The 20,269-nt window shown below is 42.6% G+C and overlaps 1 protein-coding gene and 1 pseudogene across 1 annotated transcript in view; one reads left to right on the forward strand and one right to left on the reverse strand.

Annotated features, from left to right (window-relative positions):
• Positions 1-829, reverse strand: part of LOC126004480 (serine palmitoyltransferase 1-like) — a 43,660-nt gene extending 42,831 nt beyond the window's left edge. Inside the window, exon 1 of the mRNA XM_049770901.1 lies at positions 719-829. Within this exon, the coding sequence (XP_049626858.1) occupies positions 719-829 (111 nt within the window). The remainder of the gene's footprint in view (positions 1-718) is intronic.
• A 12,465-nt stretch (positions 830-13,294) lies between these two features.
• Positions 13,295-14,150, forward strand: LOC126003778 (G1/S-specific cyclin-D2-like; annotated as a pseudogene).
• The last annotated feature ends 6,119 nt before the right edge of the window (positions 14,151-20,269 follow it).

The raw sequence follows: 20,269 nt of genomic DNA on the forward strand, positions 1-20,269 counted from the left end.
GTTAACCCCTCCAATATAATTCCTTTAAGAATAAAATAAGGACCCTGGAATAAATGCTCCGCACCCCCGCCAACATATGATATTAATAGAGAAACATCTGATCAAATAACCAATTGAATCTCAAGAAGAAATCTTTCCAAGAAAAATTCATATTAGAGAGGTGAACGCAGAAAAGTTAACAAGCCCAATTTTTACCCTGGAGAAAAATGGAGGCAACGTTACACCCTTTAAGGTTTTTCCTTCCAACTCTCACTCTCGGGGCAGGTTGAGGGTACATGAAGCTCATATAATCAAAAAGGGGCAGCAAAACAGAGTTTCTTTTTTACACGAAACATTCCACTCTGGCGGCTCTGTCGTTCCCATCAGCCCACTAGTTGGTCGGGACTTCTGTGCGTCTGTTCTCAGCTGCCGCTTTCCCAAACTCCGGCTCCGTCTTGCAAGGGAAGCCAGAGCAGCACGAAGACCCCTTGCTTGGCAAGGAAGCAGCCCTTAGGCGGAGCTGTCCGTCTTTCTTTTCCCCACGTATCCAGAGAGTCGAAGGGAAAGGGCTGGGCGCAGGCCTGTCCAGGGTCTGGAACTGTGCCGCCCGTCCCGCGACCGCTGCAGCCTCGCCAAGGGCCTTTCCCAGGGGCCGCGCAAGTCTTCGCCAGGGCCCCCGGCCGCAGAACCCACACCCCGCCTGCCCATGCCCCGGGCTGTTCCGAGCGGGCGCGCTCACCTCGTAGAGAGCCTGAACCATCTCCACCAATCCCCACTGCTCCGCGGTAGCCGCCAGAGTCAGCCGCTGCGGCTTCCTTCGCCACGGAGGGTCGCACACATGTCGCGTCATCCCGGGAGCAGCGCGGCGTGATGACGTAAACGGAGAGCGGGGCTACGGAGCTCGGAGACCTCCTGCTTCGCCTTCAGCCGCTGGGGCTTCCTTCCAGGGCAGGGCGCACACATGGCGCGTCATCCCGGGAGAGGCGCGGCCCGGTGACGTCACGGGCGGGGCCCGGAGCTCGGAGACCTCCTTCGGCGCATGCGCATGCGCTGGGCAGCCTGAAACTGCGTGGGGCTGGAGTTGGAAGGGTCTGTCTGATGCCTGTTGTCTGTTACTGCTGTTACAGTGTAATCGCGAGCCTAGTGTTTTGTTTTGGGGGTGCTCAGAATCTTCTCCGAGCCAGCCTCGTGCAAGGCAAGTGTCCTGCCTTCTGTACTACCCTACCCCACTCTGGGCCCTGCAAGCATAGATTTTCCTTGTAAATGCTTGAGTCATCCAGGACTCATTTTACTGATAAAGAGAGATAAAGGGGCTGGAGAGAAGGACAGCGGGGATGGGACTTGCCTTTGCGCGTAGCTAACCTCAGATGCTCTCTTATGGCTTTGATTTCCGGAACCCATATGGCACTCCAAAAGGGGCCCCTGAGTACCTCTGTTGTGCCTACCCCAGAATATGTAAATGGACTATGCACTAATGTAAATAATATGTAAATAGAACAGTGTACAAATATGCAACAATTTAATGTCGATTAAAAATCTGAAAAGCATACACTATGTAGACGTATCAATATTATATCGGATGTTTGTGTAAAACTGACACAAGCCAGTTATTGACTGTGAATAGATGCACTTGAATTCCTTTTGTTACAGGTAACTGGGGCTATAGGAGCAATACTGTGACAGGACTTTTAGTAACTATTTGTTTCTTTCTTTCCATCTTTTCCCCATGACAAGCAATGTTGCTAAAAGCAGTGACATGTGCTCAACCTTGAGTTCCACAGGACCACTTCTAATGTTTTTTTCTCTAATTTAGAGCGTTTATATTGTAAATTTTGCTAAATACAGCTACAGAAATCTAGTAAATGGCTGAAAATGTTTCAGAGTGTCCGTATATAGCTTGTGATGGATATTATACTCTTTAGAATTGTGATAATTTAATGGAAATAAAATAATCCTTTCTATTTTGTGCCGCTGACTATTAATAAGATCGAGCCACTTCCCAATTCATGGGAAGTTGTCATAATTAGTCATAATCTAGTGACTCAGAACATAACTTTTTTTTGAAGGTGGGTTTGGCTCACACTCGGTTACCCTCGGGTTACTCCTGACTGCACTCAGAAATCACTCCTGGCAGGCTCAGGGGACCTTATAGATTGCCCAGGATTGAACCCCGGTTAGCTGCATGCAAGGCAAATGCCACTACCTGCTGTATTATCACTTTGGCCCCTGGCTTTTTTGGGGGGAGGGGGCACACCTGACAGCGCTTACTAGTTACTCCTGGCTCTGTGCTCAGAAATCGCTACTGGCAGGTTCAGGGGACCATATGGGATGCTGGGGAAGGGACTGAACTGTCCTGGGTCAGCTGCATGCAAGGCAAATGACCTACTGCTGTGCTGTCACTCTGTCCCCCCCCCCTTTGGCTTTTTCTTTTGAATCAAGGTGTCAATAGCCCTCCCTCAAGTTATTATTCACAGTGAGTCACTTTTACTCAGCTCTGGCTGCTGCAACATGTATCTCTCCCTTTGGACTAGGACAACAGTGGCATTTATCTGTATGCAGCAAGTACAGAGTAGGAAGCTGACACTGAATGGGTGTTCCCTGCCCCACATACTCCAGCTATTCTGGAAAACAAACACATTTCACTCCCCCCATGTTCCTATTACTCTTTTCTAAAAGGTCGTCCCCAAATTATCTTCCTGAACGTGTCTCTGTAGACTAAGTAGACTAAAGTAGACTAAGACTTTTCTTTCTTCTCAGTATTGCCTTTCATATCTGTATGCAGTCTTGACTGAGCTCTGTTTTCTTGGGGGGGGGCGACTTTGGCCTAGGAAACCCTGTATTTCAGGGGAAACCACAAAATCAATAAGATACTATAAACAAGGGCATCTTGTCTTAGCTCACCTAGATGAATCTCCATTCAAATTGATCATTTAGTGCTAATGCTTTGGGCCTATTTCCTTTTTAATTCTACTAACTAAAGGAAAGCCTTATTGTTGTTATTTGGGAGGGCCACATGGGACAATACTCAGGGCTTACTACTTCTATGATGTTTTGGGTTAATTCTTGGGATTATGGAGCCTATGTGATGCTAGGAATCAAACTTGGCCTCCTGCAGGCAAAGCGTGTGAATTAGCTCTTGAACAATCTCTGTTACATATGACTTATATGAGAAAAATTTTATTCCCCCAAGAAGAATTATTAATAAATTGACAAAAATTTTCTGATTCATCTTTTATATGGCACTGCATTATATTTGGGGGGGCACTTCTGGCAGTGCTCAGGGGTTTCTTCTGGTTCTGACTCAGAAATTACTTTGGCTGTACTCAGGGGACCATATGGGATGCTGATTATTGACCTAGGTTGACTGTGTGCAAAACAAGTGCCCTACCAGCAATAATATTTCTCTGATGAGGTTGACTCTAAAAGCGATAGGACTAGCCAGGAAAGGCAGTCAGGCCTCTTGTGGTCCGGGTTGTAAAGATGCATTTATAGTAGCCAAGGTGGTTAGCAAGGGAGCAGAAAAAAAAGGCTGCATATAAATGAAAGCATTCTGAAGTGCTTACTTTGAAAACAAGAACAAGGGCCCGGAGAGATAGCACAGCGGCGTTTGCCTTGCAAGCAGCCGATCCAGGACCAAAGGTGGTTGGTTCGAATCCCGGTGTCCCATATGGTCCCCCGTGCCTGCCAGGAGCTATTTCTGAGCAGACAGCCAGGAGTAACCCCTGAGCACCGCTGGGTGTGACCCAAAAACCAAAAAAAAAAAAGAAAAAAAAGAAAACAAGAACAAGGTTTGTTGATGGACTAAGCAGAAAGCCAGTGGAAGAGGAGAGTCAAGGTTTTGTACTGTCAACCTAAAATCATTCACTTAAAGATAAATTTCTTTGGGATGAAAGAATTGAAGCTATGATGGATTATAGGCAAATCTAGAGAAATAAAAGGAACTTTGTTATAGGAAGAATGAAGGCTGGAAGAAAAGATTAAGTTCCAAGTGACTATGGTGGCTTCTCATTGGCTGGACTGTTTGTACATGCATGAACTCTGCAGGTTAGTGAAGCAGTCTAGTTCCTTCCTATGAATACTAAGGTGAACTCCTTCCTACTGGAATGTACTGTGAACATACAGGAGCTACCTCCAAGCTCTCCTCAATTCAGATTTTTGTTGTGGCTTCCTGATTTAATCCTTTCAGTCCTGAGGAAAAAGTAGGAGACAGGAAGAACAGGTGTGGAGAGAAATATTAGGTGCTCAGTTTGAGGGATATTGCTTTCTACACCTAAAAGGAGAGGTACCATACCTGTTGTATGCACAGGTTAGGGATTGAGTGGAGGGATCTGCATAAAGGTATAAATCTGCAGGAGTCAACACAAAGACAATGGTAATATAATTCACCTAGTGAAATTACCCAAGGAAGTATGTCTGAGAGAGTGGTGGAGAAGAGAAATAGAGGAAAAGAGAGTTCTACCCTACCACTGTGAGTATACAATTAAGAAGATGAACACTGATACAACTGTTTTTAGGAGACCACAAGCCAACTGGAGGGATATGCACACACAATATCACCACAATAAAAAAATCTTTCCTTCACTTGCAGTATATTCCATATTTACTCAAGTATATAGCTGACCCAACTATAAGCCGACCCCCTAATTTTACCCTAAATTTAGTGACTTGAGTATAAGCTAAGGTAGAAAATGCAGTAAATTTCAAAAATAAAAATATATACCCAAAACAATTACAATAATTCGGGAATCAGTAGGTTAAATGTTTTTCAATATTTATTGCTCGAGAAAAACTGTAAACTAGCAACAATAACTTTAAAGCTTTTCTGTACAACAACCAAAATCTCTAATTCCAAAGGTGTGACTGAGACAATTGCAACTAAACATATTTAGGAAACAACTAAAGAATCTATTTCAGGCCCCATACTAGGATCAGCACAATGAACAAGACTACCAACTACAGAAGACAGATTAAAACAACAGTGAAGAAACAGAACTTCTAGAACCACAAAGAAAGACTTCATCATAAGCTCCATTCGTTGACCTAAGCAGATACCAAGATCTCTAGATACAGAGTCTGATTTTATCACCCATAACGAAGTAGAAGTCTTCCATATACCACAAAGTCACCGAGAGGAGACTAAATGAACAAGAAAGGAGTCTATAGTTATTCCCATGACAGTATACTTCAGTGGTGGAGAAGCCCTGTATCTCTTAGGCCAAAGGAATTCCCTTTCTAATGTTCCCAATATTTACTGTGCCTATGCAGGAAAAAAAAAAAAAACAGCACATAATAATCTTTTTTATTTATCTATTTTTTTTTTAGTTCTTTGTTTTGGTTTGGATTTTGAAGTTGTCTCCATTTTTTTTCTTTTTTTCCCTTTATGCGCTTGGTTATGTTTTTATTTCAGGACTGTGGTTATTATGTGATGCTTGTCTTTATTTCTGTAGTGCTCACTGGATTTTTTTATTTGATATTTCCTTTTGTATTGGTGTGGTGTCTCACTGCTTTTTTCCCTTTCCCCTCTCAAATGAGGTTGAGAGCCTCTAGAAGGACTCTGTTCATACTCGGCTTATTTGATTTTTTTATCCCATTTTCTTGCTTTTCTTTTCTGTAAACAAAACCACATAAATAGAACTATCTAGTTCCGCCTCTCAAATAGAGGGGGAAACAATGGAGGGTCCCAAGACCAAATGGTTGTATGATCACTAAGTGGTAAACTAGACACAGAGGGGAAATTATACTAGCAGCCTGGGGGGTGATGGTGGGGGATATGGGATGCTAGATGGGAAAGGGGGTTGAGGGAGGACAATCTTGGTGATGGGAATTCCCCTGACTCAATGTTAATATGTACCTAAAATATTACTGTGAAAGATATGTAAGCCACTTTGGTCAAAATAAAAATTATAAAAATAAAAAAATAGGAAAAAAGTGCAGAAAACCATAGCTTAGGTAATTAAGTTAAATCACAAAGGTTAAAATCCTTCAAAACTGGATTCCTTCTCATCTGTTCGTAGGTAGTGCTTGGGAAATCATATGTGGTCTAGGGATCAAACGTGGATCAGTTGCATGGAAAGCAGGTACCTTATCTGTTATCCTATTACTCTTGCCTTTTTACAGTACTCTTTTTGGATGGAAGTGCTAAAACTATTTTTTTTTCAAAATAAATTCTTTAATTGAATCACTGTGAGATAGTTACAAAGCTGTCCATGATCGAATTCAACCATTACAATGTCCAGCACCCTTCACCAGTGCTTATTTCCCACCAACAATGTCCCCAATTTTCCTTCAGCCCAGGCACCCTGCATTTCCCCTGCCTGACTTTTTCTCATAGACCCTTGGGTTTGCAATATTGTTAGAGAAAGAGTATCATGTATATCCCTTTATCTCCTTCCAGCACCCAATTCTTGTCCAGAGTGAACATTTCCAACTATCATTGTCATAGTGGTACCTTCTCTAACCTAATGGAACTCGCCTTTTATTTGTGGCAAGCTTTTTACCATAAGTTGGTCCTCTTGGCCTATCTGCTCCCTTCTATTTGGGTACTATTATTGCCATGATATCATTTTTTAAAATTCCTGCAAATGAGTGCATTTATTTTATGTGTATCCCTCTCCCTCTAACTCATTTTGCTCAGCATAATTCTCTCCATATCCATTCGTGTGTATGCAGATTTAATTACTCCATCTTCCCTAACAGCCGTGTAGTATCCCATTGTGTAGGTGTATCATAGTTTCTCTGTCAACATATCTCTTCTTGGGCACGTGGGGTTGGTTTCAGATTCTGCTGCACAGTGGTAATCTTAATAGAGGGAAATGAAATTTGTGAATAGAGAGACTGTCAAGAGATAGGGAAATGTTTGGAGAGTTCCAGAAACCACAATGATGTGAGTTTGGCACATGCAGCATACATGACAGGTGGCCGGAGTCAGATGTAGGTGGTAGAGATAGAGGAGGTGAGACTTTGTCATTAAGAGTAGATTTCCACTGGTGCCATTGCTTGGGGATGGAAAAAAATGATATTATGTAGTTTGTTCTCAAGTGTAAAAGGAAGAATATATTTCATCCAAGACACAAAAAGAATATTTAGATAACAATAAAAAGCCCTGGGGAATTAATGGAAACATAAGGGGAATATGTATTAGGTCTTATAAGGTAAAGGTAGGGGTTAGAGTGATAGGGCATTTGCCTTGCAAAAAGTCAAATTGAATTCTATCCATAGCATCTCCTATGGTGTCCTGGGTAGCAGCAGAACTCTTCTGAGTTCAGAGGCAAGAGTAACCCCTGACCGTCACTGGGTTTAGCCCCCCAAATTCAATCAAACAAGCAAAATAAAAACCCTACAAATAAAAGATAGAGTTAAGGACATCTTCCAAAAATAGAATAAAAAGGCAGAAAGAAATTAGAGACAAGACACAAAGCTGAAAGGATGTGTTAAGGAATTGCAAAATTCAAGCACCCAATGGAATACTACTCAATGGAAGGGAATGATGAAATCATGCAATTTATGCAACTTAAAACTGGAGGATAACATGTTTGGAACAGTAACATACTTTTCATGAAAAAGTATGAACATGGCATATAGCACAACAATGCAAGGTATCAAAGAAGGATACCTAGATTACCCTTGGCTCTAGTTTATTAAAATGAGAACTGCAGGGGCTGGAGAGATAGCATGGAGGTAGAGTGTTTGCCTTGCATGCAGAAGGACGGTGGTTCAAATCCCGGCATTCCATATGGTCCCCCGAGCCAGCCAGGAGCGATTTCTGAGCATAGAGCCAGGAGTAACCCCAGAGCGCTGCTGAGTGTGACACAAAAACAAACAACAATAATAACAACAAAAAAACAGTGAGAACTGTAAAGGAAAGAAGTAAGTAAATGGAGGGAGTTTATTGGGCCAGGGACCTCAGACACATCTATAGCATAGAGGTGTGTATCTAAATTGTTGAATTAAAAATGCCACAAGCAGGACACTAGACTAGAACAACCAAATTTAAAAATATGCCCGTTATGGAGGCATACTGGGAAGTGGGAGCGAAACATGGTACAATGGTGGAGGAAAACAGACATTGGTAATGATATTAGGATGGCTGAAACTATTTTGAGCAACTTTTTGTATATCATGGTGCCTTAATAAAAATTTAAAGGAAGAATAAGGAAATAAAATTCCAGAGAGCACATAAATAAAGGGGGAGGGACGGATCAATAGCACATGTGGATTGGGTGATTGCTTTGGGTGAGGCTGACCCAAATTCAATCCCTGGCATCCTATATAGTAGCATGAGCTTGCTGGTAGTGATCCCTGAATGCTGCCAAATGTGGGCCCTCAAAAACCAAACAAAAATTTTGTAAAGAAATGATATTAGGAGAAAATTCCCAATGCAATTGAATTTCTAGGTACATAGCCTCCACAAGTCCAGCACACTCCTTATGAAAAATCTCATATTGGCTATTCCAAAGAAGTAAAGAAAAATAAGAATAGTGTTTGTCTCTCCAATAAAGGGATCAAAGAGAAAGTATAGTGGGAAAGGCCCTTGGCGTGTGCAGCACCTGGCCCTTGTTTGATCCCTGGTGCCACATAAATATGGCCCCAGAATCCTGACAAAAGAGTGCAGATCCAGGAGTAAGCACTGAGTACAGACATAAAGACCAAAGAAAGACCTCAGGTCTCAGGGAGAGGTTGGTTGTGGTTTCTATTCCACAATTAGTCGATATGCCTGCTGGTATTTTAGGGCAGAGGAATGGAATCAGACAGATTCAATCAAACAAATTAATACATGACAAATCTTGGGCTGGAATGATAGCACAGTCTGTAGAGCATTGGCCTTGCATGTGGCCAACCTGGGTTCAATCCTTGGCATCCCTGGGGACAGGACGTCCGATGGTGAGACCCCCATCTTCGGAAGCGCTGGGCGACCCGCTCCTCCCCGACGTCTGGGCCACCGACAGTCCCCGGACGCAAGCGGCTCCGCGCGGCGGCGGGGAGCACTCCTGGCCGCCACCCCGCCGGTCTCGGAGGGACGGCTCCCGGCAGAGCGAGTGCAGGCGCGAATCCCTTCCCAGGCCCGGAGTGGCTCCCGGTGGCCCGGAGGCCACTGCAGAACTTGCCAGGCGCCCCCACCCCGCTGGCTCACCCGGCTGGCCAGGGGCGTGTCGCCGGCCATGTTTTTGCTTTACATAAATACGTATAGTTTAAGTTTGAAGTTTCCCTAAGCTTACAAGGCGTCCTGTTTTGTGACCTTAAGAGCCACAGGCTAGCATTAGCTGAAGGAGATAAGAATCTGACTCTTGCCAGCACAGCGGGAGTTTGCCTTGTAAGCAGCCCATCCAGAACCAAAGGTGGTTGGTTCGAATCCCTGCTAGGAGCTATTTCTGAGCAAACAGCCAGGAGTAACCCCTTAGCACTGCCGGGTGTGACCTAAAAACCAAAAAAAAAAAAAAAAAAAGAATCTGACTCTACTCAAGGAGGGCAGTATACACCCAATTTGCTCATGCTTTCCCTTATCTTTGCTTGCAAAACTTTTAGTAAGGTGGAGTAAGGCGGCCACCCCCACCTCCAGCCTTTAAGGTAAAGAAATGTGACCTTAAGTTTAATATTTTTCAGTAGGATAAAAATGTAACTTTTAGTGGTGGTCTGTTAAGTTTTAGCAATTGTCTCTGTGTAACTTTTAGTGGTGGTCTGTTAGGCTTTAACAATTGTCTCTGTGTAACTTTTAGTGATGGTCTGTTAGGCTTTAACGATTGTTTCTTTGTTTGCTAAATATTTCTTTTTTTGTTTTTGTTTTTTTGTTTTTTTGTTTTTGTTTTGTGAGCACACGGCGGTGCTCAGGGGTCACTCCTTGCTTTCTGCTCAGAAATAGCTCCTGGCAGGCACGGGGGACCATATGGGACACCGGGATTCGAACCAACCACCTTTGGTCTTGGATCGGCTGCTTGCAAGGCAAATGCCGCTGTGCTATCTCTCCAAAATATCTCTTTCTTTTAACTGAGTTGTGCTGTATTCCTAAGTAATATGTAACAAACGGAATACTACTTCCGTGACATATGCTGTCCCTTTGGAAAAGTGCTTTATAAAAACACTGCTTCAGTGAGATCTTCCATCCTTTAATGACTTCTCACTCCAAATCCTATACAGGCACGCTCTTTCATAATGCTGAAAACAACCATCTTCCCAGATTCAAATAGGTTAAGAGTACCAAGAACCAGAAGGAGACATCAGTGTCCTGCAGACAAAATCAGAGGGCAAACATTGAAGACATGTGAAGGAATCCTACTGGATAGGTTCACTGAGACTATTTTACACACACTTATCATAAATGCTGGCTTTCATATTTCACATATTTCATCAGACTTATCATTTACACACATTTCATATTCCAGTTAAGTGTCACCTGACTACATTCTTAAAATCATAACCTGTTGCTTTAATATAAATTAGAGAGTCCTAGAGTTGGTATAGTGAGGCCTTTCTTGACTAAGCCCAGTTCCTACAGCACTTGTGGCCTGGCAGATCAGAAGGATGGATGAGGATGAGGGTGGAAAGATTTACAAAGCAGTCAGATAAAGTTCCAGGAGTCAGCCAGCTTAATTCTCCTTGTTACCTCCAAATTCATTTCCTCACATGGCTTGTATTGTAAGCCTAGCAGCTACTTCTCTCTTCCTTCTGGATCACTCGACCTCTGTCTCCCTTTCAGCTGCTTTTTTCAGGCATCAGTGCTGACAAATCCCTTTGCTGATGCGATTGCTACTGCTTCTTTGCTGGTGCTCAACTGAGGATGCTGAATCTGATGCTGAATCTCTCTGTAAATTCTCGCTGTTGATTCTCACTTCCGCCACACTTCTCTAACTCTCTTAATCCCTCTCTCCCATGAAGCTGACTCTTCTACACTCTCAGTCCAGGTGTGAGTGGTTCTGATGATTCAAGTGGTATAAACAAGTGGTGGGGAAGGGATAGGCACAATAACCTCAGACTCTAGTGTGATAGGGAATTCAGATATAAAATTAATTTTCAAAACCACTTAACTAAAAAGCACGATTATAAGATATACTTTGAATTTACGGTTCCTTATGAATGTTTTCACTTGAATTCAGATTAATTACGATATCCTGGATATTTTGAACTACAGTGCCCCATATATAGGAACAACACATTTGAAAAAAGAATTGCATGTTTATAGAGCAGCTATGGAGATAAGTTACTCTGAGAGTGAAGCATCAAAATACATTTTAAATGGTTCAAATATGTGGAATAAAGTCACATGCACGTATGAAAAATCACAAACCAGCACACACAGAATCTTAAAATTAAAACCCATGTAGATAGTGCAAACGCCATAACACATCATAATATCAAGGATATACAAGTGATCTTGGAAGAAATATTTTCATGATAGAACATTCTCTTCAACAATGCTTGTAACACCAACAGAACTGATGCCTGGTAGATGGAGATGAAAAACCCCAGTAGGCAATCACTTTACTAAGATGCTGGACTTGGAATGACTCTCTAGACTGAAAAGCACTTAAAGTTTTCCAGGGCTGTTGATATACAGCTTCACACAAAGAGCCAATCAGTACAGTTAGGACAGAGAGGGGGATGAAATAGCCAGGTTAATTCAAACTCTCTAATGAGCTAGTAAGAAGTACAGGCAAAGTATCAACTTTTCTAATGAAGCAACCTTCTTCTATGGGAAAGGGAGAGAATTCTGGATAAATTTTCTGCCAACTACAAACAAGTGGAAATGACAACATTTATAATAAAAGGGAAAGTATTGTTTTATACTCAAAGGGTCTATTCCATACAATTTGTAGACCCAACTCACCACATTGAGGATAAAACTAGTTAACAAATATTTTATTATCATATTTTCATAGATTAATTTATCTGTACACCATGCAACAGTATAATATTTATCTCTATAAAAAAGGAACTTACAGTGCACGTCACTGTCTTCTTTGGATATATCTTCAATTGTTACTGAAAAACATGGAAGAACTGTCATTCTTATGGTACAGCTGAGACTGTACTCAGCCACCCCCATGAATATATAAGAGAATGCTCTTTAGGTATATTTGGTTAAAAGAAAGCAAATGACTTCTGCTCAGCTATCTATTTCAGAGTAGGAAGGCCAAGAGGACCTGAAAAGGAAGGAGGAAAGGAGAACTCATTGTTGAAATCAAAGGCAACCTGACAGTGGCAGCAGAAAAGACCACATGGCACTAAGCTACATTTCAGAATTTAGTGCATGAGCACAATACTAAACCCAGTTGCATTTAATTCACATCATCTCAATGTCTTTCTCAGTGATCTCTGTCTCTGTAGAAAGATATTCTACCTTTTAGAAAAAAAAAACAGTGATCTTATGACAATATTATACAGAGACAAAACAGATGAAGGCCAGTAGGTCCAGTCCATGGGTAGGAAGCTTCACACAAAGAGCCAAATAGTGCAGTTAGGACAGAGAGGGGATACAATGACAATGATAGCTGGAAAGATTGCTCTGGACAAGAATTGGATCCTGAATGAGATAAAATAATAGGCATGATACACCTGAGTGAAAATATTACAAAGTTAACAAAATTTATCAGCCAGTGCTGAAGGTATTGCAGATGGAATGGAGCCTTGCTTTGCACATGGCCAACACAAGTTCACTTACTGGCATTCTACATGGTATATGAGCACTGCCAGGAGCGAAACACTAGGAATATTGCTGAGTATTCTGAGCATTGCTGAGTGTTGCCATCTAAGAAATGACTAACAATATTCATCCACCTTCCTCATCCTCCTCCCCAATGTCAATTTAATGTCCTATAGCTTTTTTCCATCACAATCATATAGGATCTTGAACAAATCAGACATGATATTCATTGTCAAATAATTTTAGAGATAATTAGACCTAAAACTGAGTGTTGAACTTGCAAAGAGAAAGAAGCTCAGATCAATATTGTTAGAGAAGATTAAAAAATCCAGTGCCGACTGCCTCGGCGAGCTGAGCTCGGAGTGACACTGCGGCGGAGACTCCACTGGCTTTGGCCAGGGAGGGCTTGGAGATTGGGGCCCCCGTGGCTCTGCTCTCCCACCGCCCGACCCTTCTCTCCTCTTTTCCTTCCTCCCCAATTTTTCCCCTTCTCTCTCTCTTGATCTCTCGAAGCCTCTCCAAATTTTCTCATATTAGCCAAAGTAAGGAGGTCCGGGGAAATATTTTCCTTTCTTTCCTCCCTCCCCCTGCAAAAAAAAAAAAAAAAAAAATCAAATCCAATTAAAAAAAAAAACACAAAACTTTTTCCAGCGAGGGGAGCGCGTGGGCATCCGGTTTGCCATGGAGCTGCTGTGCTGCGAGGTGGACCCTGTGCGCAGGGCCGTGCGGGATGCCAACCTGCTGCAGGACGATCGAGTCCTGCAGAATCTGCTGACCATCGAGGAGCGCTACCTGCCTCAGTGCTCCTATTTCAAATGCGTGCAGAAGGACATCCAGCCTTACATGCGCAGGATGGTGGCCACCTGGATGCTTGAGGTCTGTGAGGAGCAGAAGTGTGAGGAGGAGGTCTTCTCCTTGGCCATGAATTACCTGGATTGTTTCCTGGCTGGGGTTCCGACCCCTAAAACTCATCTGCAGCTTCTCGGGCCGTGTGCATGTTCCTGGCCTCCAAACTCAAGGAGACCATCCCGCTGACAGCCAAGAAGTTGTGCATTTACACTGACAGTTCCATCAAGCCCCAGGAGCTGCTGTGGTGTTGGGCAAATTGAAGTGGAACCTGGCTGCTGTCACCCCACACGACTTCATCGAGCACATCCTTCGCAAGCTGCCGCAACCCAATGACAAACTGCCGCTGATCCGCAAGCATGCGCAGACCTTCATCGCGCTGTGTGCCACCGACTTCAAGTTTGCCATGTACCCACCGTCCATGATCGCCACCTGCAGTGTGGGGGCGGCCATCTGCGGGCTCCAGCAGGACGAGGATGTCAGTTCGCTCACCGGTGATGCCCTGGTCGACCTGCTGGCCAAAGTCACCAACACCGATGTGGATTGCCTCAAAGCCTGCCAGGAGCAGATTGAGGTGGTGCTGCTCAACAGCCTGCAGCAGTACCGCGAGGACCAGAGTGCTAACCCCAAGTCGGAAGAAGATCTGGATCAAGCCAGCACCCCGACAGATGTTCCAGAAATCGACCTGTGAGCTCCCGGCCTGCCGTCAGCGGCGGGGGATGAGATATTTCATCTTGCTCTCTCCTCCTCTCAGGTTATGTTTTTGTTCTTTTGTGTGATATTTTTAGGATGCAACTTTAAAAAAAAAGAAAGAAAAAAAGTCTGCCCCTTCACCCCCATGTAGATCCTAATTTGAACGATTAATAGAAGTGAGAGAAAAAGGTCCTATAAAAATGTAATCATTCAAAGCATTTGGGTGCCTATTTAAAGTACAACACGAAAAGAGAATCCCTTGTATATTCAAGCAGTTGCTAGGCAAGTGCTTCAGGAAAAACCTGCTGAGTAGCTAGTGAAAAATGTAATACGCTTACAATATGGGACAAATTAGAGGAGGCTTGCTTTATTTTTATTTTTATTTTTTTCTTGATAGGGACTAGCCCATCCTCTCCTTTTAGGATAATTTCAAGGAATCGCATGTGTCATGGATGGCATGGGGAAATTGCAAGGCAATGTACTCCAGAAGGAATCAGAAATCCAAATGGGGCTGGGGTTGGGACAGATGAAGGGAAAGGGGAGATCAGTTAAAGGATCAGTGTGTCAAACCCCCTCGAACCAATTGGACAGAAGAAGCACTTTTTTGCTCCCCACTACTTGTGGGGACCACTAAGACCAGAATATTGGCGCATCTCAAAGTTCCACATTTTTTTGCTGTCTACAGTAGCTGCTACCTACAAAAAAAATAAATAAATAATAAAAAAAAAGATGTTGGATTTCGCCAGTTGGGCCCAGGTGCAGGCTGAGATCTTGGGGTCTCCTGTGTTGAGAACCTAGCTGCTTCTTCCAAACATGGTTCCAGGGGGGATACTTGCCCCCACCCATTTGTACCTAGGATGACCATTGGGCCATCATCAAAAAGCGCATGTATGACTAGGTGGGATCTGGAATGGAATCATTTCTCTTCATGTTTTAAAAGAAAGTAAAGTGACCTTGGCATTCCTTATTAGGAAAAACAAAAGAAACTTTTTTTTGGGTGCTGATTGGCATGTCTGGTCATGGTGTAGCATTGTTATAAACCATTCCATTCGAAAAGCACTTTTAAGCATTGATCTCGAGGGATTGATGGGATGGTTTATGCAAAACATGCTGAAAAAAGTCTCTCCACCTTTCTCCGGTGTCCCTGCCTTTCTGTTTCCATGCTCGGTTCTTTTTTCACTTCTGGTCTCTGACATGCTCTGGTACCTAGTTCTGGGGACCCCTTCGCAGGACTTAAGAAACACCCCTTTCCGCTGACATTCCCTCACAACATTTCTCAGCGAAGCTCTGTTTAGCATTTGGTTGGCACGAGAGGATCTTAATTCCAACCTATCTAGCCTTCTCCTTCAGACATGGAAAGGAAAATGACTGGTTCAGACAAAACCAGCCACAACTGAACATCAACATGGACAGTTGCTCCCTTTTCCGTTTTGGGTTTGGTTTGTTTTTTTTTCTTTCATTCATTTCATTGCAAATTTGTGTTCAGTGTACTTGAATTATTTCCCCCCTCCACTTCTTTAGAGGCATTCAGTTAGCAAAAAGGTTGGAGCAACTTTTTTTTTTATTGCACAGTTATAGTTGACAGGTAATGAAGCTACATGTTAAAATATTTGCCTTCTCTAAGTAAAATAGCAAAACCAGAACAGGGCTTGTATAGAAAGAAGTTTTACTCACATTCTGCCTTGCTTCATAGTCTTGAGGGTTGAAAGGTGGAGAAAAATCTTAAGGGTCTCTATAATTTTTTTTCATTTCATTATGTTCAGTTTTATTTTACTTTTTTTTGTGCTGCTAAGAAGCTAAGATCATTCTTCTTCCCATTAACAGTACCTAGCTGTAATGTTTTCACAGCATGCTGCTATTTTATAAACATTTTTATAATATATTATTTTACTGCTTAAATCCCAAGTTCTGAAGTAGTAGATGGTTGAGATTTGAGGTCTTCATACTGGAAAACCTTTCCATAATCTTGTTTTTCTTCTTGGTAGCATTTCCACGGGTTTGGTTTTGGTTTGGTTTTGGTTTTCTGTTTTCTGTTTTGTTGGGTTCAGTTTTCATTTTTTACCTTTTTGTTCCTCTCTGGTCACATTCTTCAGACAGAGTATTCTTTACCTCAGGTTTACTGGATAAAATCAATAGCTATAAAAGAAACTGATTCACATTTTTGTTTTCATGATACCTCACAGTTGTTTGTTACAGTTTCTGCTTTGGAGCTCACGGTGTTGGGAATGGGGAAAAAAGGGGTAGTGGTGAAGGCCTCCTGGGGGTGGCTGACTGTGGGTTTGTCACCTGGGTCTCAACTCAACCCCAGGCAACTTCTGGCCACCAGAGTCAGAAGGTCACCAGGCTTCTAGTCTCTCCTCTTGATGGAAAATTGCAGTAGGACAAGGGATTCTTACACCCCACCATGGCAGACATGGCTGCACTTTGGTATACAAGGAGCACTTGTAGACAGATGGAAAGAAAAACCAACAGTTTACTTGGAAATCCTCTTCTCACAGTCCTTTCCGAAGCTGGGCTTCCTTGGCCTGCCTTCCATCTAGTATCCCCCAGCCCCAGCTTTTCCTTTTCCTGATATGGCCAGGTTCAGATACCCTCAGATCTTTCTAGATCTTTCTTGTGAGCCTTGCAGCATGCTGTGCTGCAGGCAGTGGTGGGGTTCTCTTCTCCCACTCTCTTCTGGTTCCTGACAAAGGTCCCCAATGGTCAAACACTTAGCAGAGCGGCTCTGAATGGTTCCTTGGGTTTTGAGTGGGCATGAATGGAGAAATAGGTGGAAGGAAGATTGGACAGAGATGGTGAGAGGCTGGTCTCAGGAGATGGGGAAAGTCTCTCTCTTGAAGTGTGTTTTTTTTTTTTTGATTTGTTTTGTTTTGTTGTTGTTGTTGTTGTTGTTGTTGTTGTTTTTGGAAGGAAGGCTTCTGGACATGACAAGTTAGCATGACCCTAATATTCTAGGGTAGTTTTTGATGAGATGGTAAGTGGGAGCCATATTGGAGAGGAAAGCTAAGCAAGCCAAGGACTGAAGAAGGCTTGGCCCTATTGCTGGAAGAGAAAATTAGGCATAAAGTCAGTTCCTAGGGACCTGCCCTTGGTGGGCCACAGAAGTAGGCAAGGTATTACCTGGCTAGGAAGGCAGGGAGCAGGTCTACAGTTTAGAACTTTCTGCTTTTCTTAGAGTTCCAGGGAGGGGCACAGGGCTCTCTCCCCAGCTCTTCCTCCTCTTTTCTGGAGGTGAGTGAGGGGCACAGATTTGTTTTGACTAGGGTGAGATAAATCTGACCTTGGCTATTGATTTTCTTCATAGGAGTTCTTATGCCAGGAAGTTCCATTCTCTTCTAGGATTTATTTTTTATTATTATTATTATGTTCTTTTATTTTTATTTTTTTGCTTATCCCCCTCATAAAGGGGTTTCAAACCAATTCTGTTCTTTTAACCATGATGATGTTTTTTCTCTCCTTCATTATCCTGGGTGGGGATGTTATTTGTTTTTCTCACTTTAGGGGGTAGGGAGCACCCAAGTGGTTCCCCTAGACTGCCAAATTTTGTTCCTTCCCCTATTTTTGGCCAAATTGGAGGGGCGGGGATTCCTAATATGCCAAAAATATGTACTAAGCAGGATTAATTGCCACTTGGATTCCAAATAGCCCCAAGGTTGTGGGCACAGTAACCCCCCAACCCCTACCCCTCACTGGGGGGAATCTCCTGATTCTGGGATTGCCTTAGAATCCCCCCTGCAGCAACCACCCGGGTCTTCCTGCCACCCCCACCCCCCATGATCTCTGTACTCTTGAGATTTCATACCGGGATTGGGGGAGGCAACTTCTTCCTGGGGCTACCCTGGCCCCCTCTACCCCAGGATTTCTGGCTCTTACCTGGTCCACCAGGATGGACAGGATCAGATGTTTTTCTCAGCAAGGGTGGAGATTGGGGGAATTAATTTGAAACTGACGGAGTTCCAGAAGATTTTATTGGAGGAGGCAGGGATGAGAGAGAAAGTGTGAGTCAAGCCAGTTGGGCTTGTAAGCCAAACGGATTCCTCGGTGTTTATCTTTGAGACAGTCGGACCCTGAGAATAGCTTTAAAAGGGAAATGAGCTCTGAGCCCGGCCCTAAAGTCATCCAGCGCTGGTCGCTTCTCTCGAGGGTCAGGAGGCTGTTTCCCAGAGCTGTCTATTGGGAAGGGGTCCTAGCAGGCATACCGTGCAGTGGGCGCGACCACCCTGTTGGGAGAGCCCAAGGCTTCCCTCCCTAACCCGCGTGGCTCTGTGGATCCAGAAAGGGTCCTTTTCTTCCAGAACCACGCTGCCTGCCACATTGGTGGCTCTGCAACCCACACTGGGTTGCCACATCTCGTTCTTGGTACAGTTTTCTACAATCAAGTTCAAAGGTCTGCACAAATGGCTGTCCGTTGCATCATGTACTTTTTTGGGGGGGAAAGTGCCTTACTGACTATACCTTTACAGTGTCCAATGTATTTTGACAAGTGTCCTTTCAAAAACAATTTTTTTTTGTTTGGGTTTGTTGTTGGTTTTGATTTTTTTGTTTTATTTTGTTTGTTTGTTTGTTTGTTTATTTCATGACTATGGGGTTTTATGCTTACTGCTGGGAAACTGATCTCCCTTCCCTGGGGATCAAACGCACTTCACCAGGCCATCATTGGATTTTTTTTTCCCATTAATTCATTACCGTGTACCTCAGATCTCTTTCTCAGTTACAGTTTCTGATCTTGAACTTCTTTTATTATTATTATGATTATTATTTTTTTTTGCTTTAAAATAAAAACAAGTGTGATGCCATATCAAGTCAATGTTATTCTGTCACAATGTAACCCTATAAGAGGTGTGGGTGTTTATTTGGTCGGAATGGATGTTAGCCAATGCTAAAGTAGCATGATCAGTCTAAAGGTTGTAGGAAGGAAGGAAGGGAAAAAATGTTCTATTGGTGATGATGGGAACATGGATGAGTCAGCTGCCGTTTAAGAGGTTCTATCTATTCAGTGTTAAAGTGATTTAAAACATAAATGAACTGTTATTCTGACGAGCTTAAAAGGAAAAAAAATTGATGGATTTGGAAAGGGTTTGGGATGCAATTAGGTTATGCTATTTGGACAATAAACTCACCTTGATCTAAAAAAAAAATCCAGTGCCATCTTGGGGGAAAATCCATGAAAAGAAAGCCCATTCCTATGTTATCACTGGTATACATGCACCCTCCCTTGTATGCACAATCCCTTTATGTGGTACCTTTACCCCAAAAGAACCCAAGATCAGAATGACTTTTCTGTCAAAAGATATTAAGAACTTCAATGAGTCACTCGACAATACTTACGGTCATCAACTACCTCCGGACTCCCAACCTAAAGAAAATGACAAAATTATGACAATCAGATTCCCCCATCTTTAACTAGTTTCTTTAGATGATTTTGTGTCATTAGAAGCCAGATGTTAATCTATGCTGATCGAATTCTCTAATATAAAAAATATCAATAATACTCTGAGGATTTTTTCCACTGAATGCATCTCTATAATCCAGTAGGAATGTGGACATTTTGTCCATTACTTCACTATGCTACAACTGTGAAAAATTATTTTTAAAAAAGCCTCTATCTCACTGCATATGTGTTAGGAGATTATCAAAAGATAATTTATTCACTTACTCACAAGGTTTAATTAATTGAAAAACCATAATTTACAAGTTTAAGGCTGAGGAAGAGTAACATACTTCCATCAAGGGCCTTGTATTTGTTGTCTACACAGCAACTTTTATAATTTAAACTACTCTTAAAATCTCTAAATATGGTTAAAATCATACAAGATTTACTCTACAAGCATTGAAACAACCTAACTGTAATATCACAACGAATAAGGTAAAAGTAACTCCGAATCCTGTGTTTGTTCAGGAGGTCTGTCCTGGATGGTCTGTTTTGGATAATGAAATGATAAAGAATTGACATCTTTAATAAATACTCTCATCTGTTTTTATACCAAAGGATTCAGTGGCAAAGGTTTAAAGCTAAGGCAATATTTATTTTTTGACAAACTGTTGCATTTACCTCACGAAGTCTTTTTCTTTTTTTTTCTTCTTTTGATTTTCTCCCTGAAAGAAATCATATGTCAG

The sequence above is a fragment of the Suncus etruscus genome, chromosome 3 (genome assembly GCF_024139225.1).
Source record: "Suncus etruscus isolate mSunEtr1 chromosome 3, mSunEtr1.pri.cur, whole genome shotgun sequence".
Classification (NCBI taxonomy): Eukaryota; Metazoa; Chordata; class Mammalia; order Eulipotyphla; family Soricidae; genus Suncus; species Suncus etruscus.